This window comes from Mustela lutreola, chromosome 1 (genome assembly GCF_030435805.1).
Source record: "Mustela lutreola isolate mMusLut2 chromosome 1, mMusLut2.pri, whole genome shotgun sequence".
In the NCBI taxonomy this organism is placed as follows: domain Eukaryota; kingdom Metazoa; phylum Chordata; class Mammalia; order Carnivora; family Mustelidae; genus Mustela; species Mustela lutreola.
This window is the reverse complement of record NC_081290.1, coordinates 118,711,831-118,732,374: the sequence shown is the minus strand read 5'-3', so window position 1 is coordinate 118,732,374 and position 20,544 is coordinate 118,711,831. Positions and strand designations below refer to the sequence as shown.

The 20,544-nt window shown below is 34.8% G+C and overlaps 1 protein-coding gene across 9 annotated transcripts in view; it reads right to left on the bottom strand.

The window, feature by feature from the left end:
- FAM13A (family with sequence similarity 13 member A) overlaps positions 1-20,544 on the bottom strand; it is a 368,957-nt gene that overhangs the window by 162,657 nt on the left and 185,756 nt on the right. For all 9 annotated transcript variants that reach the window (XM_059172961.1, XM_059172915.1, XM_059172900.1 and 6 more), the window contains one exon: positions 17,137-17,223. In XM_059172961.1, the coding sequence (XP_059028944.1) occupies positions 17,137-17,223 (87 nt within the window). The remainder of the gene's footprint in view (positions 1-17,136; positions 17,224-20,544) is intronic.

The window sequence follows — 20,544 nt, the reverse complement described above, 5'->3', positions numbered from 1 at the left end:
ATTATATCTTTATTAAAAATTAAAAAAAATAAGCCATCTATTAATCTGTGTTCATCAATAAAATGGATATGTAGGAGAAAAGCCACAGCAGTTCACTGAAAAAAACCAAAAAACAAAAGACAAAAAACCCAAATAGCTCAAAGGGCAACACACAATGGAAATTTTCTTGAAAACCATAGCTACTTTTTGAAACTTCAAGGAATATAACCACATTTTATTTTACCAAGAACCACTTCTAAAGTTTCAAACATGTAGGTTAAGATCAATTTTGCCAAGGATGTTAAATACTAACACTAAACTGGTCTTGTCTCCATTTTCAAATCTTGAAAAAAGAATAATTCCCAGGCAGCCTTTAATTTTTGCTGAAGTCTAAGTGATAAATATGATAGTTTGCCTGCATTTGCCCTGGGTCAAAGTCTATAATGAATCTTCAGTCAAAATATTTTTATGTTAGTCTTAGTACTTTATGAGAGAAGGTCCCTACATTTTCTCAGTCTATCCCAAACTAAACTCATCCTCCTCCTAGCCCACAAACAAGCCTTTCTTCCTTCAGTGCTCTTGTTGAAGGTAAGAAACATCCACCCACTCTGATCTGGAAGGCATTCCTCTAAGGCTTTCCCTACTTACCTTCTTTTCCTTCCTATCATTTTAGTTTAGGCCTTTCTTATGTTTAATTTGGGCAACAGCTTCCTACTTTTTTTTTTTTTTAAGGTTCTATTTATTTATTGGCTTGTTTGAGAGAGAGAGAGAGAGAGAGAGAAAAGAGCAAGCATTTAGGAGCACATGGGGAGGGAAAAGGAGAGAAAATCCCAAGCAGACTCTGTGCTGAGAGCAGAGCCCACCACAGGGCTTGATCCCATGACCCTGAGGATTATGACTTGAGCTGAAACCAAGACCTGGATGCTCAGCCCACATAGCCAAGCAAGCGCCCCTAGCTTTCTACTTTTTAATCCACTATGTCTGTTGACAGGGGTGATTTGAGTTTATTCACTGATTAAAATTGTTCAATGGCTTTCTACTTCCTATAGTCTATAGAAAACTTTTCAGACTCTTCAGCATTGCATAATTTCATCAAACTACTTCTGCAGGTCATTTCCTGCCACTTTCCTAGACACACTATACACAGTGAGACCAAGATTTTTCAAGTCTATAAACATGAACATTCTGTCCTATACCTCCCTGCCTTTGTACACTCTTATAAACATGCCTTGTTAAAACACTGAAGTCCTATCTTGGCTACTCAGTACAAATATAATTTCTCCATGACTTCAACATAGGCAAAGTAGTAGTAGTAACCTGCCTTCCTCATAGTTTACCCATTATAATACAGAGATTATGTGTTCTCATTTATGCCCCAAAGTGATCTATATGCTAATGTTTCTTAAATTTGGATCTCTGTCCTACCTTCTCTTCTAAGCTCCAAACTTACTTCCAACCATCCTCTTCAATTAACATCTCCATTTGGAAGACAGGGAAACTAAAGCAGAGAGCTCATGGAGCACACAGTGGGACCAGGGTTCAAATGCTTAGGTGTATGGTCTCCAGCCAGCTCATTCTCCAGACCAAGAACCCAAGAGTCATCTTTGACACTTTCCTTCATCTCTCACACGAAATGTATCACTAAGTTCTAATTCTGTCATTAATAAAGATCTCAAATAAGTCTACTTTTCTTCATCTCTACTCACTCCAGACTTCCATAAATTATTGCTTGGATGACTGCAATTGCTTCCTAATTGGTTTTTCCATTTCCACTTTTGCTCTCTCTCTCTCTGTATTCAGTACATAGGAGCCAGATTTATATTTTCTAAACATAAATTTGGTTATAGTTTTCCTTGTTTAGAGTATATAAATGGTTTAACATTTCATTTTGGTGAAATTTCCAATGTCTTAATAGACTATAAAGGCCTTTCTTTAGCTTTATGTGGAGATACTCTCTGCATCTCTCACAGGGCTTCAGACTTCTCCCAGTGGCCAGGTTCACTTCATTGAGCCCCAGGGCCTATTCACACTATTACGAAGTTTGCAATTCTCTCCCCAACACCTACTCTCACTCCTCTTTGGTCCCAAAAGAAATGTTCACCTCTTGAGGGAAGTGCCCTCATTACATGTTGTCAGGGCACTCTATTTTCCTTCATAGCAATTTAAATAATTTACAAACAAATATTTGGAAGTTATTCTATATTCCTCACTAGGTTGAAAAATCCCAGTATCAAGTTCAACATCTAAATATTCAGCTTCTAGTTCAGCGCCTGCTATAAGAAAGACAATTAAATATTTTGAAAAAGCAAATTAATAATGTGAGCTAAAATAACATAGGCTGAATGCATGGTAAGACAAAGAGAAGAAATAATCAAAACAGACATAACTCAGCATGAAATGACCAAAAGGACCAACATCAGAAGGTGGGCAAAATTTAGAATATGTAAGCAAAATCACTATGGGCCAAGATGCAAAAGAACCAGTTGTAGTAATACGTGTAATTTATGTATTTACATTCTCTTCAATTATGCCAATTTTCAAAATCCAAGATTAACTCTAAACTGAAACTTTGGTATCTAAATTTATGTTTCTATCCTGAGCTTATGATCTAACACAAATTATTTGTTTGCTTTCTTCTTCCCTAAGGACACAACATTTCTGTTATGAAAATGAACAATAATTATTAAAATTTAAACTTGAATAGCAAAGGCAATCTTAAAAAGGCAAAGCAAAGCTGGAGATATCACAATTTCAGACTTCAAATTATATTGCACAGCTGCAGTAATCAAAACAGTATGGTACTGGCACAAAAACAGACACAGCTCAATGGAGCAGAATAGAAAATCCAGAAATAAACCAAAAATTTCATGGTCAATTAATTTTTAGCAAGGCAGGAAAGAATATCTGATAGCAAAAAGAGTCTCTTCAACAAATGGTGTTGGGAAAACTGGACAGAAACATGCAAAAGAGTGAGACTGGGCCACTTACTTACACCATACATAAAAATAAATTCAAAATAGATTAAATATCTACATGTGAGACATGAAACCATAATAATCCTAGAAGAAAACAGAAGCAGTAACTTTTTGACATCAACCTTAGCAACTTCTTTCTAGGTATGTTTCCTGAGGCAAGGGAAACAAAAGCAAAAATAAACTATTGGGACTACATCAAAATAAAAAGCTCTGTACAGCAGAGGGAACAATCAACAAAACTAGAAGGCAACCTATGGAATGGGAGAAGATATTTGCAAATGACATATCTGATAAAGAATCAGTATCTAAAATACATAAAGAACTTATACAACTCAATGCTCAAACATAAATAATCCAATTAAAAAGTGGGCAGAAGACATGAACAATATTTTTCCAAAGACGTACAGATGGCCAACAGACACATGAAGAGATGTTCATCATCACTTACCATCAGGGAAATGCAAATCAAAACACAATAAGATATCAGTTCACACCTGTTAGAATGGCTAAAGTCAACAACACTAGAAATAACAGGTGTTGGCAAGGGTGTGGAGTAAAAGGAACCCTCGTGCACTGTTGGTGGGAGAGCAAACTGGTGCAGTCATTGTGGGAAAAAAGTATGGAGCTTCCTCAAAAAGTTAAAAATAGAATTACCTTACCATCTAGCACTCACTCTCCTGGGTGTTTACCCAAAGAATACAAAAACACTAATTCAAAGAGATATGTGCACCCCCTATGTTTACAGTAGCATTATTTACAATAGTCAAGATATGGAAACAGCCCATGTCCATCGATTGATGAATGGATAAAAAAGAGGTGGTGTATATACAGTGGGATATTATTCAGCCACAAAAAGAAGTAAATCTCATTTGCAGTGACATGGATGGAGTTAATATATAATGCCTAGTGAAATAAGTTAGTCAGAGAAAAAAAAAATACCACATGATTTCATCCATATTTGGAATTTAAGAAACAAAACAAACAAGCAAAGGGGAAATGAGAGAGAGAAAGAGAGGCAAACCAAGAAACAGACTCTTAACTATGGAGAACAAACTGATGGGAGGTGGGGGAGGGTGAGATAGGTGATGGGGATTAAGGAGTGCAGTTGCTGTGATGAGTCCCTGGTGTTGTATGGAAGTACTAAATCACTATATGGTATACCTGAGACTAATAAAACATTGTATGTTCACTAACTAGAATTTAAGTAAAAACTTAAAAAAATACACAAAAAATAAAAAAATAAAACTTAAAAGGAAAAAACCCAAACAACAAAAATAAACCTAAAGAGTAGGTTTAGGTTTATTATTAAATGAAAAAACCCAAACAACAAAATAAACCTAAAAAAAATTACTAAGATTGCAACTGAGAACTAAAAGTACATTACACTGAAAGATATTTCATAGAAATGAAAATGTAAATCATACAGAAATAGATGGAATTCCATCATATGTGATTTAGAACCAGGTCTTATTTTTCTGTCTTCTTTGTTCACAAAGATAACACCTAATGCTGGCAAGGATATGTGCAATTAGCACTCTCATATTTTCCAGTGGTTGTGTAAATTTTTATAACTCTTAGGTAAAAGTTTAACTTAGCAGTAAGTTTTAAGGGCCATAAACATATAACTTTTGAACTAGTGAAACCACTTTTAGCAATCTATCCTGAGATATAATTCTAACTAAGAAATAAAACTCACGCTGAAAAGTATTTGACCAAACAGTGCTTAAAATATTGAATAATATTATAACATTGAAAACATCTGGAACACAAAATATGACAATGATCATTACTGTTACTATGAAGTGTTACCAACACAGAAATGCTTTTAACAAAGAAAACTGCTTTTAAAACATGAATATATCTGTCTCAACTACATCCACATACATGTAAGAAAAGATTGCTTTAAGAATCTTTCCTAGCATTTATAGAGCTATTTAATGCCTATAAATTCTGGGTACAAGAGTCCCCAACAATCAAGCAAATTTATATCTACATGTGATAACATGGGACAATGAATAAACATCTGTTATCACAATGAGCAAAAAGTCCAAACTCTCAAGGCCTGATGATATGAAACTTGCATGTAATTTTCTATAGCAATAGCCACCTTGTAGGTAGGGTGTCAGATTCCTAGAATACTCCATGAAAGCCTACTTAGCTTATCATATTGAGAGTTTGGTAGGCTAGCCTGATAGAGTGCTTTGTTTCATATGCTTAGTTGACATATAAATTGGTTTTCAGGATGGCTGATGCAAGTAAGTTGAGTGCAACTGGATTTTTTTACATACAAAACATGTCTAATATTGGTATCAGAATAACAGCTGTCAACATGGAGAAAAATACGGTCACTATAAAACCAGTTCAGAGCTTTCACACTTAAAAAAGACTGAGTTATTGGGTAAGAAGGAAAATAAGAATAAAAAAAAAGAGGTAACTTTCACTAAGCCCTACATGCTTACTCCATGACCCAGGCTATATACCGACAATTTACACAGATTATCATTCATTCTCACAACTACTTTGCAAAGGAGGTATATGCAAATGTAGTATACAGGACTAGAGCAATGGGAGGCAATATGAGGGTAAAGCGTTTGAGCTTCATGATCAAATGTCATCTGTCACTTATCTATATAACCTTGGGAGAGTTAATAAGCCTAAGCCTCTACTCCATTTTCTCATCTATCAAGATGGAAGGAAATGCAGAAGACTGACTCCTGTTTACCAAAGATTGGTAAAGTTCCCTCCAGATTGATCCTAGAGTTGTATTTCCTGTCCCTATTGTGATGGGTTGGGTAATGGGATTAGTCTGGGCAATGAATTATGAACAAAAGTGATAGAATTGCTTCTGGGCCAGAGCTTTTAATTGTCAGTGCAAGATTCTACAGGATTCTTCTGTTTTCTTTGGGCACAGTAACTGGCCACTGAGACCGGCTGCTCTGTCAGTGACGTCAACCTGTTAGCACAGGCAGCTGGGCGACAAGCTGAGGCAGCTTGTCAATCTAAATTGGGCAGGCAGGATAAGCAAGAAATAAATGCTTTAGGCCATTAGGATTCTGGGTTTGCTTATTATTGAGGTATAATGAAGGCTATATGGACTGACAAAGATCATTTCTATCCTATAGTGTTTTGACAATTTAATGAAGTAATACTGAAAGTATTTTCCACAGTGTCCAGCATAGAGTAAATACTTTGTGTCAACTATATCATGATTACATTGTTCTCTGTCTTTTATAAATTAGAATACCGAGATATTAAGTATTCTGCAATGTACCTAAGGCTACACTACATTAAATGACAGACTTGCTTCTGTTAGACTATAAAGCCAGAAATCTTTTCATTCCTTTTTCTTGTCATGTGACCTAGGGAAAAAAAAAAAGCCTTCTAGTAATTATCTTTTTGTTCATATTTGTGCCTTTTTTGTTGTTGTTTCAAAACCTTCTGTTACAGGAAGAACTGATTTCCTTTTATTCTCTAAATTAGTTTTTTCTTAGTTTAATGTTTATTTCATTTAATAAATTTTATCCCATAGCATGGCAATCGTTATGCAAGATTTAATAATCAAACACCTCTACTATTTGGCTACAACCTCTCTTTCAGAATTTATCTCCTACTACTTCCGTTTATAAACCTTCTGCCCATGGCCTATAAATCTTACAGAACATAGGATGCTTATTTTCTCCTTCTGGTCTCTGTTTATGCCACTCCAACTGAAATCCTTCCTCTGTCCAGTTGTCCAATTCTTCGTTTTAAAATGTTGACTTAAATTCTCATTCTTCTACAAAGCTAGCTCTAATCAATTTCATAGCACATACAGTCTATTTTACTTATTTGAAACATAATTTCCTAAGATCTTATAAGATAGCTGTGTACTGCAGGGACTTAAACCCTGGAAACTGTTCCTGGGAATCCCTTGTCACTAGGGTTCTGGTTAATTTCTTCCAATGAGGAATTCTGAGATCTGGAAGGCAGAGGAAAGGATGACCTACTTTGGGTATAATAACTAGCTCACAGAACTTCCTGAAAGCAATTAGATCAGAATCAATTACATGTCACATTTTGGAAGGAATTTACTGTCAACCCTTCAAACCACATTTAACAAACCAACTAATGGTCACCACTACCATGAAAAAACCATTAGCACCGACTTAGGAAACGTCTCTGCCGTTCAAGAGTTAAAACAATCCCTGAGTCACCAAACTTCCTCAAACAGGCAGCAAGCTGTAGTCTAAGAAAGACACACTCCCTATACCCGCTTCAAGGGCAATAATGAAAAGGAGGGGATTCTAAAAGGAGAAGGCAGTGGCCAGAGGGAAAACAATGGAATTCCTTGGAGAAAGCAGAACCTAGGCCTGATCAAAGCACTGCCCCGGCTTCCCGTGCACGTGCACATCCTGGTGTGTGAACGGGACTGTTTTAGTGTCCCATTTGTATATGGATGTGTGAGGGGAGAGAGGGACATTCTGTCTTTTTACTTCATAGATTCTAAGATCAAGAGGAACCGTGTCTTGCCCTGACAGAGTACTGATACATCACCCAGAAATTTGAGAGCTCGTGCTAGTTGTAATGACTGGTTGGTTCTTTGGAGTTTCATCCTTGCAGAAGGACTGAGTGTTTTCTGTATAGTAAGAGAAATGGAAAAATATATTTGGCAAACAGAAGGATGGGCTGGGGCAATAATAATGTTATATATTCCCCAACTTCCATTTCCCTCTCCTCTTCCTAGGCACATTGGAAAGGTACATTTTGCAGATTCCCATGGATGTTACTAAATTCTGAAATGTGAGTAGAAGGGACTCTATGTGCTGAGGTGATTAAGTGCCTGTGAACTTCGCACACGCTTCTTTTCTTTGTTCACTGCCAATCTTAGAACCAAACACTTTTTAGAGGACACAGGTGAAGAATGGAAGCAGCCTGTATCTCAGTCACTGCTTTGGGGCTTGCTGCTTACCAATTCCTCTCTACCTCCCTCAGACAATGACTGGAGTGGGAAATAAAAAAATAAATCCAGCGGTTATAGGGATTTTTGTTATAGCAGTCAGCATTAATAACTTTGATTAGACTTTGGTCATAATTGTAGGACAAGGTAAAAGTTAGAACAAAAAGGCCAGTGAGATCTTTAGGGTCAGTGAAAAATCAAAGAACTCAGGCTAAAACTTGATTGTTTGAAAAATAGGATGGGGAACCCAACCACTGATCTGAGATCAGAAAGTCAGTCTAGCACACGTGATGTTTTGTATACATGTCTAGTCTCCAACCTATTCCTTTAAGGTAGGAGACAATGGCTTTTCAAATTTGCATCCCTATCACCTGGCATGGGATATAATGATGAAATAGCCAACAATTCAGGGTGTTTATCAAAGCAGGGCAGATATGCAAGAGGGGATGTTTCAGGCTGGAGAAGAAGGTCAGGGATCGGGTGTATAAACCCAGTTTTAGCAAGCTGGGTGGTCAAGACTATGAGACCAGGCTGGCTATATACTAGATTCCATGGGAATGCTAATCTACAGATACTCTCATAAGGTCCTTCTATTCCTTGACCTATAATTACAATTGTTTATAGTAGCTGGAAAGAGAAACAGGAGTTAAGCAGGCCGAATTACTAGATTGAGAGATAACATAGGTATACCCAGATATATGGTATTTTGCATTATTATTTAAAATAAGGTTTTAATCCTGTATTATATTTTTACTTGATAGTGTAATAATAATATATTATAAATATATTTAAAAATCTCACAAAACACACAAAAATTTAATCCAAGTAACTAAATCTACCAGTCATTAATTCTAAAAAGATTCCAAGAGTTCAGTGGTGATTTCGGAAATCAACTTATAATAAATAAGAGATTTAATCATAAATATAACTCTAATGATAAATGAACAAAATTATTAATTTTTTAAAATCTCATGCTGCTAAGCACTGAAGGGATAGCTTTGCAAAGTGATTTCCTAAGATAATGGAAGAGACAAAAAATAAACAGAGAATGTTACCTATCATCCAGTACCATCCAGAGAGTTGGCAAGATACAAAGAAATTTTCTATCTAGTAAAATAAACATATATTCATATACATAAACATATGGAGGCAGAAAAAGCAGATGGAAAATTATTTTAAGAATAGCTGAAGAGAGATTAAATCAGGAAAAGATACATATAAAAAACCCAAAGTCTTAAATTCCAGATATAATTATGTGTTTAATGGTTACTGAACCCCTTCCAAATGAAAAAAATGTACTAAATTTGACTAGATTCTTACAAAAGCAAATTTCCCATAACCACACACACTCGTTGCTTTTCACATAGAGTAAGAGAAAAAAATTGATTAATTCATTTGTTCATTCTCAAGAATTTATCAATGGTTCACTACGTGTCTGGCATTGGGAAAGTATTACCAAAAAAAAAAAAAATAAAACAAAATAAAACAGAACACATAAAAAGGAAGGAAGGAAGGAAACGACAGGATTCTAGAAGAGAGTTCTCAAATATAATAAAGGACCCTGAACACATCAAAGAAGGCTTTTAGTAAATGGAGCAAATATAGTCAAAAGAACAGATCCTCAAGCTTCAGTGTCAAACCACACAAAAAAATATTTACAATACACGGTTACAGAGGAAAAGGTCACAGACATTAGAAAAAAAGATCTACCTTATGACGAATAATAGATACAAAGAAGAAAGGAAGTAATAATGAGAGATCAATGAAATGGAAAATGATGATACAACAAAGAATCAACAAAAACTAAAATCTGGTTCTTTGCAAAGACTAATAAGTCTGACAAGCTATCAAAAGCAAACAAGAAAAAAGCTCCCAAAAGATATTAAAAATGAAAAAAGTTTAAAACTACAGATAAAATAAAGATTTTTAAAAGTAAGAGGAAACACTGAAATACTTTATGCCAGTAAATTGAAGTAAAATAGGTAATATTCCAGAAAATATAACATCAAAACTAATTCAGAAAAAAACAGAAAACATGAATAGGATTAAAGATAAGCATTAAAGATACCGAATCAGTAGTTAAAAATCAACTCACTAAAACAAATTTTAAAAGTAATATTTAAATTAAAAAATAAATTAATAAAGAAATTTAAAAAACAAAATTTAAATAAATCAATAAATCTCACCAGACCCAGATGGTTTTATAGGCACATTCTGCCAAATATTGAAGGAACTGATAATCCTGATCTTAAATTATTTCCTCACCTCATGTTGTTAGAACAGTATACATAACCTTTACACCCAAAGCAGACAAAACGTAGATGCAAAAATGCTAAACAAAATAGAAGCTATCCAAAAGTTGCAAGGTATTTAAAAATATGTACCAAGGACACATGGGTGGCTGTCAGTTAAGCATCTCTTTGCCTCAGGTCATGATTCCAGGGTTTTCCAAATCAAGCCTCAAGTCCCCCCATCTGGCTTCCTGCTCAGGTGGGGAGCCTGCTTATATTCCTCTCCTTCTACAACCTTTGCTTGTGACCTCCCTCTCTTTCTCCTTCTCCTTCTCTCTCAAATAAGGAAATAAAATCTTTCAAAAAAATGTGTAAAAAAATATGTAACAAGATCAGCTTCAGAACTGATCCAGTGATGCATTACTAGTTTAAGTTTAGAAAAATTTTCAGTATATCTCCCCCCACAAGAAAAGACCGAGAAAAACCATGCAATTATCTTTACAGACACAAAAGAAAACACCTGTTTGTTAAAAGTTAACTTTCACACCAGATAAAAATTCTAAACAAACTATAAATAGAAGGGAACCTCCTTAAGCTTACAAAGCCTATCTAACAAACACTTAGAGCAAATATTATAAACCTGGTAAGTGTATGTGTGAAGAAAAACATATAATGAAAACATGCTGACACTAATTACACTCAGATGAAACAAAAAAAATTAAATATTTTGTTCATTTTCAAGTTTTTATTGAAGGTCTGTCATATGCCTGGCATTGTGAAAAAATTCCAAAAAAAGAAAGAAAAAAATATGCCATGATGATACTTAAAAGTCAAATGTAGAAACTTTCCCTTAAAATCAGGAAGGAATTCAAGAAGGCATGCTATTGCCATTTCTATTTAACCTCTAGAACATAGTACAAGAAAAAAGATATTAAATGATCAAAGGCACGAAAAAAAGCAAATGGGCTCATTATTTCCAGATGATATAACTGTCTACAAAGGAAATCAAAGAGAAGTTATCAACAAAATATTAGAACTAATGAGAATTTGGCAAGGCTTCTTAATATAAAAGTCAACAATAAAAATTAGTTACAACATTAAATACCAGTAACAAAGTTTGGAGACATCATAAGTATTTCACTTATAATATGTACAAAATGTGCGCTACCCTAGGGCATTTAAGAAGAAATCTACATTATAAAAAATCAAAAGACATTAAAGAGGTTGTGAGCAAGTGGAGAGTTCTACGATGGTCATGAATGGAATACCAATTCTCATGTAATGATTCTATCAATTCACTTAAATTCTAACCAAAATTTCTCATGAAACTCGACAATATTCAACTGCAAAGCAATAGACCCAAAATAATTTTCAAGAAGGGAAACAGAACTGAAGAAATTGGTTCTACCAGATATCACTAATTAGAATATTGTGGTAATGACATGAGTTAAACCAATAGAGCAAACAATAACACAGCCCCAAAACACACATAAAACATTTGACATATAATGGAAAGGACATTTCAAAAAGTGGGGAAAAGATGAACTATTGAACAAATTTGCTAAGTTGATTGATTTTTATACATAAAATCAGATTCCTACTTTATGTTTTAGAGAATTCAACTTCAGATGGATTAAGACCAACATATATGCAAAGCAAAATTTAAAACCTTTGGAAAACAAAAAGACTTTCTTAATGACCTCAAGGTACATGAGGATTTCTCAAACAAGATGTAAGAGACACAAAAACTAAAGACTAATTAATTTGACAACATTAAAATAAAAAGCTTTTATACAGGGGCGCCTGGGTGGCTCAGTGGGTTAAAGCCTCCGCCTTCAGCTCAGGTTATGATCCCAGGGTCCTGGGATGGAGCCCCACATCGGGCGCTCTGCTCAGCGGGGAGCCTGCTTCTTCCTCTCTTTGCCTGCCTCTCTGCCTACTTGTGATCTTTGTCTGTCAAATAAATAAATAAAATCTTTAAAAAAAAAAAAAAGGATGATGAACTGATTGCTAAAAATAATTCACAGAAAAACAAATAAAAACAACTTATATACCATAAAAGAAGGTTTCTTTAAAAAAAAAAAAAAAAGCTTTTATACATTAAAAGTCACCATATTCCATATAAAAAGAAAACTAAAAAATTGGGAGAAAGTATTTGAGACACATATAACTGACAACAGCTAATAAACTCACACAGATTACTCAGAAAAAAGCAAACAACCCAATAATAAAATTGGCAACGACAGGAAAAAGTAGTACACAGATTAATGATCACAGATATGACCAAAGCTTAATGAACGCATGAAAAGCTGCCCCCATAAAATTAATCAGGATAACTACATTACAGTGAAGGTACAAATTAACCCAGAAATCTGAGTAGCTTAATAAAACAGGTTTATTTCTCAGTCATTACACAAATTCAGTGGAATTTGACGGGGCTCTCTGCTTCATAAAAACCACTAAAGGACCCATGCTCCACTGTCTAGTTGCTGTACTGTAAGAAAGGGCTAGAGAATTATGCACAATTTTTGAATTCTCTGCCCTTGAAGTCACACTCATCATTTCTGCTCATGGCCTACTGGCCAGAAGTAGCTAGCTGGCCTCAGCTAACTGCAATGGGGTTGGGAAACATTGGAGAAACACATAGTTAATGAGTGAATAATAAATGTCTCTGCCACAACTAGAAGTTAGAGAAATTCAAGTTAAGGCAACTGCAAGATGCACCTCACACTCATTAGACTGGGGAAACAATAACTCTGATATTAGTAAGGGTTGGTGAGGATGTGAAAAATGGAAACCGTCATCTTCAGCTGTTAAGCATGTAAACTGGTACAACATCTTAAAGTATTTGCAAAGTTGGGACTAGTTAAAGATGTACATACTTATGACTGTACTTCCCATGTGTGCACAAAAGGTTTCATGTGAAAATTAGTCACTTAAAAAATGTTTGTATTGGGGCACCTGGGTGGCTCAGTGGGTTAAAGTCTCTGCCTTCAGCTCAGGTCATGATCCCAGGGTCCTGGGATCGAGCCCCGCATCGGGCTCTCTGCTCGGCAAGGAGCCTGCTTCCTTCTTCTCTCTCTCTGCCTGCCTCTCAGCCTACTTGTAATCTCTGCCTGTCAAATAAATAAATAAAATCTTAAAAAAAAATAAAAAAAATGTTTGTATTGACAAAATATTTGAAATGATCTAAATATTGAAAATAGCCTAAATACTGGAAAAATATGGAATGATACCTAAATAAACTTTAATATAGTCTTGCCAAAAATGAATATTGTTAGAGCATATTGAACAGAAAAAAAAATGCTCTACATTAAGTAATTAACATAGTGTCTGGCATTTGATCAATGTTAGCTATAATTATCACCATTACTTCTACTATTACTTTTATTAGAAAAATAAGGATGCAAACTAGCTTGATGCAGGGAGATGCATAGTAGAAATAACATTAACTGGGAAAAAGTAGAACATGAATCAGAATGTACACATTAATTAAGGCAATGTACAATATATGCATGACCATCAACAATAGTTTTAAAAATAACTTAGAAGCTTGGTAAAATTTAATGCTTATTAAATTACTCTTTATATTAATTCTACTTACTGAAAATTATACTGCCATTAAATTTTCTCAAAACCCTACATCATTTAAAATTTCTAGTTTACTTTGCTAGTAGATAGAAGTACTTTTAAAAACACTTAAGAAAATACAACTGTGACAACTATTCTCATTATTGAGGAAAATCTCCATAAATAATTCATGATACATGAAACCATTAACCTTTGAAAGAAAAATAATTTAACAGTTGTTGCTATTACAACAACTGTATTTGATAACTGCATTATCCTTATCACATATTTTTTAGTTAATATGACTTTGTATCCTAAAAGAAAACTCCATAAAAGCATTAAGAGAGTCCAATGACTAACTAAAACTATTACGTGCTTATAATTTAAATTTTTATCAGCATAGTTTTATCCACTGATAAAAGTCAGGAACGACAACACATAACCTTTTATTTTATACCTTCATCCTAGCACTGAACAAATTTGATATTCATTCTCATACAGTGACCTGACCTTCAATTCTTTTGCTGAGGTCAAGAACACAGCAACTACACTGTGAAGTCCAGAACATACCCACACCGTAGAGAGAAGGAAAATAACTGTCTACCCTCGTTTCTGGGTTTATACTGAGGCCAATGAATATGGCTTATGAGGCTTGTTTAGAGTACCTGTGTTTAGTAGAAAAAAGACTGTCTTCTGTAGTCTTAAGTGTTTCAGGTCATAGGAGCTGTGCCTTTCTATGCTCTATACCTCTTTATGAATCTATTTGATGTTCTCTTCATCATTATTCCAATTATTTGCTTGCATACATATTCTACACAGTATTAGTATTGGGCATGAAATGGTCAAAGAATATTCCTTGAGCTACCAAGCTGCCAGGGCTGGTGATCCTTGCTCATCCTGGAGGTGTCATGGCACTGTGAAATGGAAGTATCCTTTTTTTTCTTTTTTTTTTTCTAGCTTGGATTCAAATCAAGAAGTGGCTTTCCTACCCAAGGAAGAGAAATATAATCCTTCCTATGCCTAAGAACAGTGACAAAAACTGGCAGAGGGAACACAGATGGGGACAGATGGCTTAGACTAGAGAAACATCTCCAGAGTCAATGGAAATATGCCATTTCTGGATTACCATTTTACATCTCCAGCCAATAGGGATCACAGATACTTAGCTGTCCAATGCAAACACAGCTGTAACTAGAGATATCTGAGAAAGACAGCTATGCAGGCCAAATGGAGTAACTTTAATATCAACGATACACATCATTCTCATAGCTCACAAAGTCACTCTAGAAAGGACACATCAACCATATTTTGAAGATGTTCTCAGCTTTTAGCTTTCAAAGATCAACTGGGAGAAAAAAACCTCAAGATACAACCCAGGTGAAAGAGTCAGTTCTTTATAATCTCTTATAGCTCACATGCTCTGCCTCATATCTGGGATTTGAAATTACAAGGATTTTAATGACCCATAAACTAAGCAGAGCTTAGTTTGCTCATGTAAATGTAAACTTGGTTATGTAAAGCCACAGAGAAGCTTAAATTAAAAACCAAAGCTTAACTAATGAAGTAATTTCTCTACTGTATTAGTTTATTCATGAATCATACAGTGAGATTCACAGAGGATAAAAAATACACATTATTGATTCTGTACATACCTGAAAATTCCAAATAGGATTAATTTCATAAAAGTAATACAATCCCGTCAAACAACTTTTATGATGGGTTTTGAGATTATCTTTATTTAGGAAGTAATTCTTCTAGGGTCTCATCACATAACGGTAGTTACACTAATATATGGAATTAATAAGTAAATGCTACCTAATAATTTCCCTCCAATCCTACCCTTTTCAAGGTATTTGTTTATGAGTGTATTTTTTACACTGAATTTTTATTAATTCACAACAAACAAAATTTCTATTATACATTTGAGTTAATTACACATAGGTTTGCAGACACAAATATTTCAGAGAAAAAGATACAAAAAATAATTTGTATCTGAAAAGGAAAGCATGCTGGATAGTTTGGGTAATTTTCCAGGTAAAAAATCAAGGTGGAATAGGTTTTATAAAGAAAGGTTTTTTTATTTCTTTTAAAAATAAACCAGACTTACTATAACCAAGACATTAAGTAATGAACTCAATACTTCACTTTATTTACCTTTTACAGAATTAGTTTTACAGTAAGTTGCAATTAAAATCAGAGATTAGAATTCTTTTAAAATTTTGCCTACAATGGACTCAGGAAAATTTGGTGAATATTTTTTTTTTTTTTTCAGAATGGGGAAAATCAATAGCTCTATAAATGTTCTGGGGGCCAGTTAGGAATATTCGACAGACCCAAATAAACAGAAGAACTTCTACTTAAAAGATTAAAGATTAGGAAAGGAATTCTAAAATTAATGCAGTAACTTTTCTGGTTAGACAAATGATCAAAGAAATTTTCATGACATATGGGTTAAAGGGGTTTCTCTTTTCACTGGCAAAACAATTATATGTATTTTGGATTTTTCTTAATAAGGAAAACAAAATTTTACATATTAGACTCTTTATTCTGTCATATGTATGATCTTATTTCTTCCTGGTTAAAATTTACTTAATTGATTATGTGTTATTTTCATAATTATGAAAGATCAATAAACTGATTTCTATTTTGAAAAAGAGAAATGACAGTTGGACATTGTAATTTACCCCTCAAAGCAATCAAGGAAAGACTACTACATTCGACTACTTCCTATGATGTAGGCTGCAAACAATTCTGATTTAGAAGAAGCAAAGCCATCAAAAGAAATGAAATCTTGCCATTTGCGACAACATGGATGGAACTAGAGCATATCATGCTTAGCGAAATAAGTCAAGCAGAGAAAGACAACTATCATATGATCTCCCTGATATGAGGAAGTGGTGATGCAACATGGGGGCTTAAGTGGGTACGAGAAGAATAAATGAAACAAGATGGGATTGGGAGGGAGACAAACCATAAGTGACTCTTAATCTCACAAAACAAACTGAGGGTTGCTGGGGGGAGGGGGTTTGGGAGAAGGGGGTGGGATTATGGACATTGAGGAGGGTATGTGCTTGGGTGAGTGCTGTGAAGTGTGTAAACCTGGTGATTCACAGACCTGTACCCCTGGGGATAAAAATATATGTTTATAAAAAATAAAAAATTAATAAAATTAAGTTTTAAAATTAAAAAAAAAAAAAAAGAAGAAGCAAAGCCATGGACTAAAAAATATCACTGTCAAATAAGAGGAATATCTTGAAAATTTGGGGATGAATATCACCTTTGGTTAAATGTACTAAATAAAAATTGCTTTTTATGCAACCAGGTCCAAAAATAAAAACAAAGATAAAGGCTGAGGGAAATGCAAGAAACAGAGTATGGAAACAGGAGAACATCAAGATTCCTGCTAAATGTTTCTCATGGTAAACCAAAGGAATAGACAACTTACCCTGGATTTTAGAGATGGTTTTTGCGTATCTCTTTCAAAGTCTTTTGTTTGAAGGGTGTTAGGTATGGGGTTCTTACAACTGGCCTCCTATAAAAGAAGTACAAAAGAAATATTAGAAACCAAAGAACATTACCCTATCTGGAAATTATAATGTAATGAAAAACAATTTTCTTATGGGAGACAAGGCATTTCTGGATTGAACTATATATATCAGAAGCCACTGAGATTTGTCATGAGGAATCAAAATGTTTCCTTTCTCATTTGTCACCTACAATAGTGAAGTAAGGTAAGATGGTGATGGAGTAGGTGTGGGACACACAGAACATATATATTCAGAGATGACCTTTGAGAGTCTCATCTACACTATCCACTGATAGCACCCCTCTTCTTTGGAGAATTAGGTAGTTAATTCTCTAAGATATCAATCACCAAACTACTGTTTTTTACAAATGGGTTTTGATTACTTTTTCTTAAACAAATTCCTTCAAATAGTTTAGCAAACCACTGCTGAATAGTGATAGTTTCATACCAACATCCTGAGGAAAAATTTCTGTGTATTTTGTTCCCAAAATTACTAAACTCCTAAGTCCTTGGTTCACACCAAAATAGTACTTGCAAAGCTAGCAGAAATTACAAGGAGGCAGCTCACATGGAATTGGATTTACTGTTTATTTCTACATGCTAAATAAAAATAATAATAATTTCATTTAAAAAATACAATGTAAGGCCTTTCTACTACTATTGCCACTAATTTGGATAAATTTTCCATAAGGGATTTCATTGCCAAATTAAGAGAGATAAATATATATAGGGAAGATTACAGACAACAATAAAACTAAGGAAAAAAAAAGTTCAATTTCTTTCACTTGCTCTATTAACGTTAACCTCTGTATCACATTTCTTCCCTTATTTTTTACCTTTAACAGTGAACTTGCCCATTATCCACCACTCCATTATCAAAATCATGGATTTTCACCCCCAGTTTACTTAAGGGTTAATTAATTATAATCTTTTAAAGAATATTTTAGTCAAATGCTTTACAATATTATTAAATTTTGCTGAGATTTTACTTAATTCTAAAGAGAACACAATATTATTAGTATAAAATATCCTTAAGAAAATACTACTACTACTTGCTACTATAAAATACGTACTGAATCTTAGGATATATGAAGCACTATATTAAAGTCTTTGCATTAATGCCATTTTTGCCCCTACATCGTATTATCATCACTTCCCTTTTAAGGATAACATAAAATCTTACAGAAGTTAAGTAACTTGGCCAATGTCACATAGGACTCATAGATGGCTCTGTCTAACTTTATAAACTTGTATTACCTTCATATTATATCTCCAATATCTAATATATGTGACATCTTAAACCACTAGTTTGTAGAGCCATAACATTTTATTTATTTTATATATATACATATATATATTTATATATTTTATTTCTTTTCAGTGTAACAGAATTCATTGTTTTTGCACCAAACCCAGTGCTCCATGCAATACATGCCCTCCTTAATACCCACCACCAGGCTCCCCCAACCTCCCATCCCTCCCGCCCCTTCAAAACCCTCAGATTATATTTTAAATCCAAAAGTTTTAAAAAATTAGCTAGTCTGCCCCACTCCTCTCTAATTTTACAGATGGGGGACTAGAGGACATCTGAGGTGATGTGCCCAAGATCCCACAGAGAGTGGCAAAGCTGAGACCCGTGCCTGGACCACAAGGCTGTACATGGCACCTGTTACCAGCTTTGTGCTAGGGAGTGATATGACCAGACTCAGAGGGCATCAAGAGCCTCCTCTAAGCTGGGGGAGGCTGTGGTACTGCCAACACTTCTCAGCTGCCTGTGGTCTCACGTACAGCTCTACGGAAGGACCCACGGGTACATTTCTGAGCTCTCCAAATAAGCAAGCATTCCAGTCCTGCCCTTTCCCACAAGTCACAACACCTGCTGGCCCTATGCTGCTTACTGGAAATAGTGAATGAACCCATTCCCACTTCTGACTCACTGTGAGAGGGATCAAGTATATTCAGCATGACATTTAGGGGATCCAAGTGATTAACTGTATAATCTATTGCGTAATTTGACTACACTTGAATAATATAATCATGCTTAATCCTTCAACCCCCTTTTAAAACTACTGGGATGTAAATGTTAAAATGTGATAAGAAAAAGGACTGACTCTTAAGGGAAGCTAACAGGAATTGCTGACCTTTGTTTATGATTGTCTGAGTGTTTACAAATGCCTACAATTCTTTCCTCCTTATGCATAGGCTAAAAGGGATAGTGTTTCTTTATTACTCTTATCTCCCCCACCCTGTCCCTGTGAATTAATGAGTACAAATGTGATAGTTAGCGTTCCCTATAAAACTCTGAAAAACTTTTCTGTAAACTTATAACTGAAAATGCCACTTACATGAATTAGGTTTTTTTTGTTGTTGTTTCAGGACTTCACATTTAGACAACAGAGACAAAATGAAATTTAGTAGTCAGGGCACTGAAGTGGCAATCAAGAGATTTGACTTCTCATCCTGGGTCTCTAACCAACCAGCTATAGGAACCCAGGCAGGCATTTTAACCTTTTGGACATACCTTGGTTCAAAGATTTCTAAAACAAAGGCACTGGATTAAATGAGCTCCAAGAAAATTTTCCGGGTCTTAAATTTCAAGATTTTCAGATTCTTTCAGGAAGAAGCAATATTTGTTGACAAAAAGGTAACCCACCACCTGTTCAGAGTTGCATTCCCAATGCCCCCACGAGACTGCTGCAAAGTGCTGGCCTCCACCCATGTAATGGGCAGTGAGCCCAGGGGATCTGGAGCCACAGAGGGAACATCTCCTGCAGCGCTAATGTTACTCAGATTTCTGGAGAAAATTAATACATTCCACTAGTCGCTTAAATAAGTACTGGAAATAACTTCACGTATTCTTTAAGACAGATATATTATGGAGTTAAGAGAGAAGTATTTTTAAGATAAAACTTTTTCACAGTTATGTCTTTAAAAAGCCATTTATTCTGATGGGTATATACCTAGGAGAATTAAAAAACAAAGGTCCATGGTCAACTAATCTTTGACAAAGCAGGAAAGAATGTCCAATGGAAAAAAGACAGTCTCTTTAATAAATGGTGTTGGGAAAATTGGACAGCCACATGCAGAAAAATGAAGTTGGACCATTTCCTTATACCACACATGAAAATACACTCAAAATGGATGAAGGACCTCAATGTGAGAAAGGAATCCATCAAAATCCTTGAGGAGAACATAGGCAGCAACCTCTTCGACCTCAGCCGCAGCAACTTCTTCCTAGGAACATGCCAAAGGCAAGGGAAGCAAGGGCAAAAATGAACTATTCGTATTTCATCAAGATCTAAAGCTTTTGCACAGCAAAGGAAACAG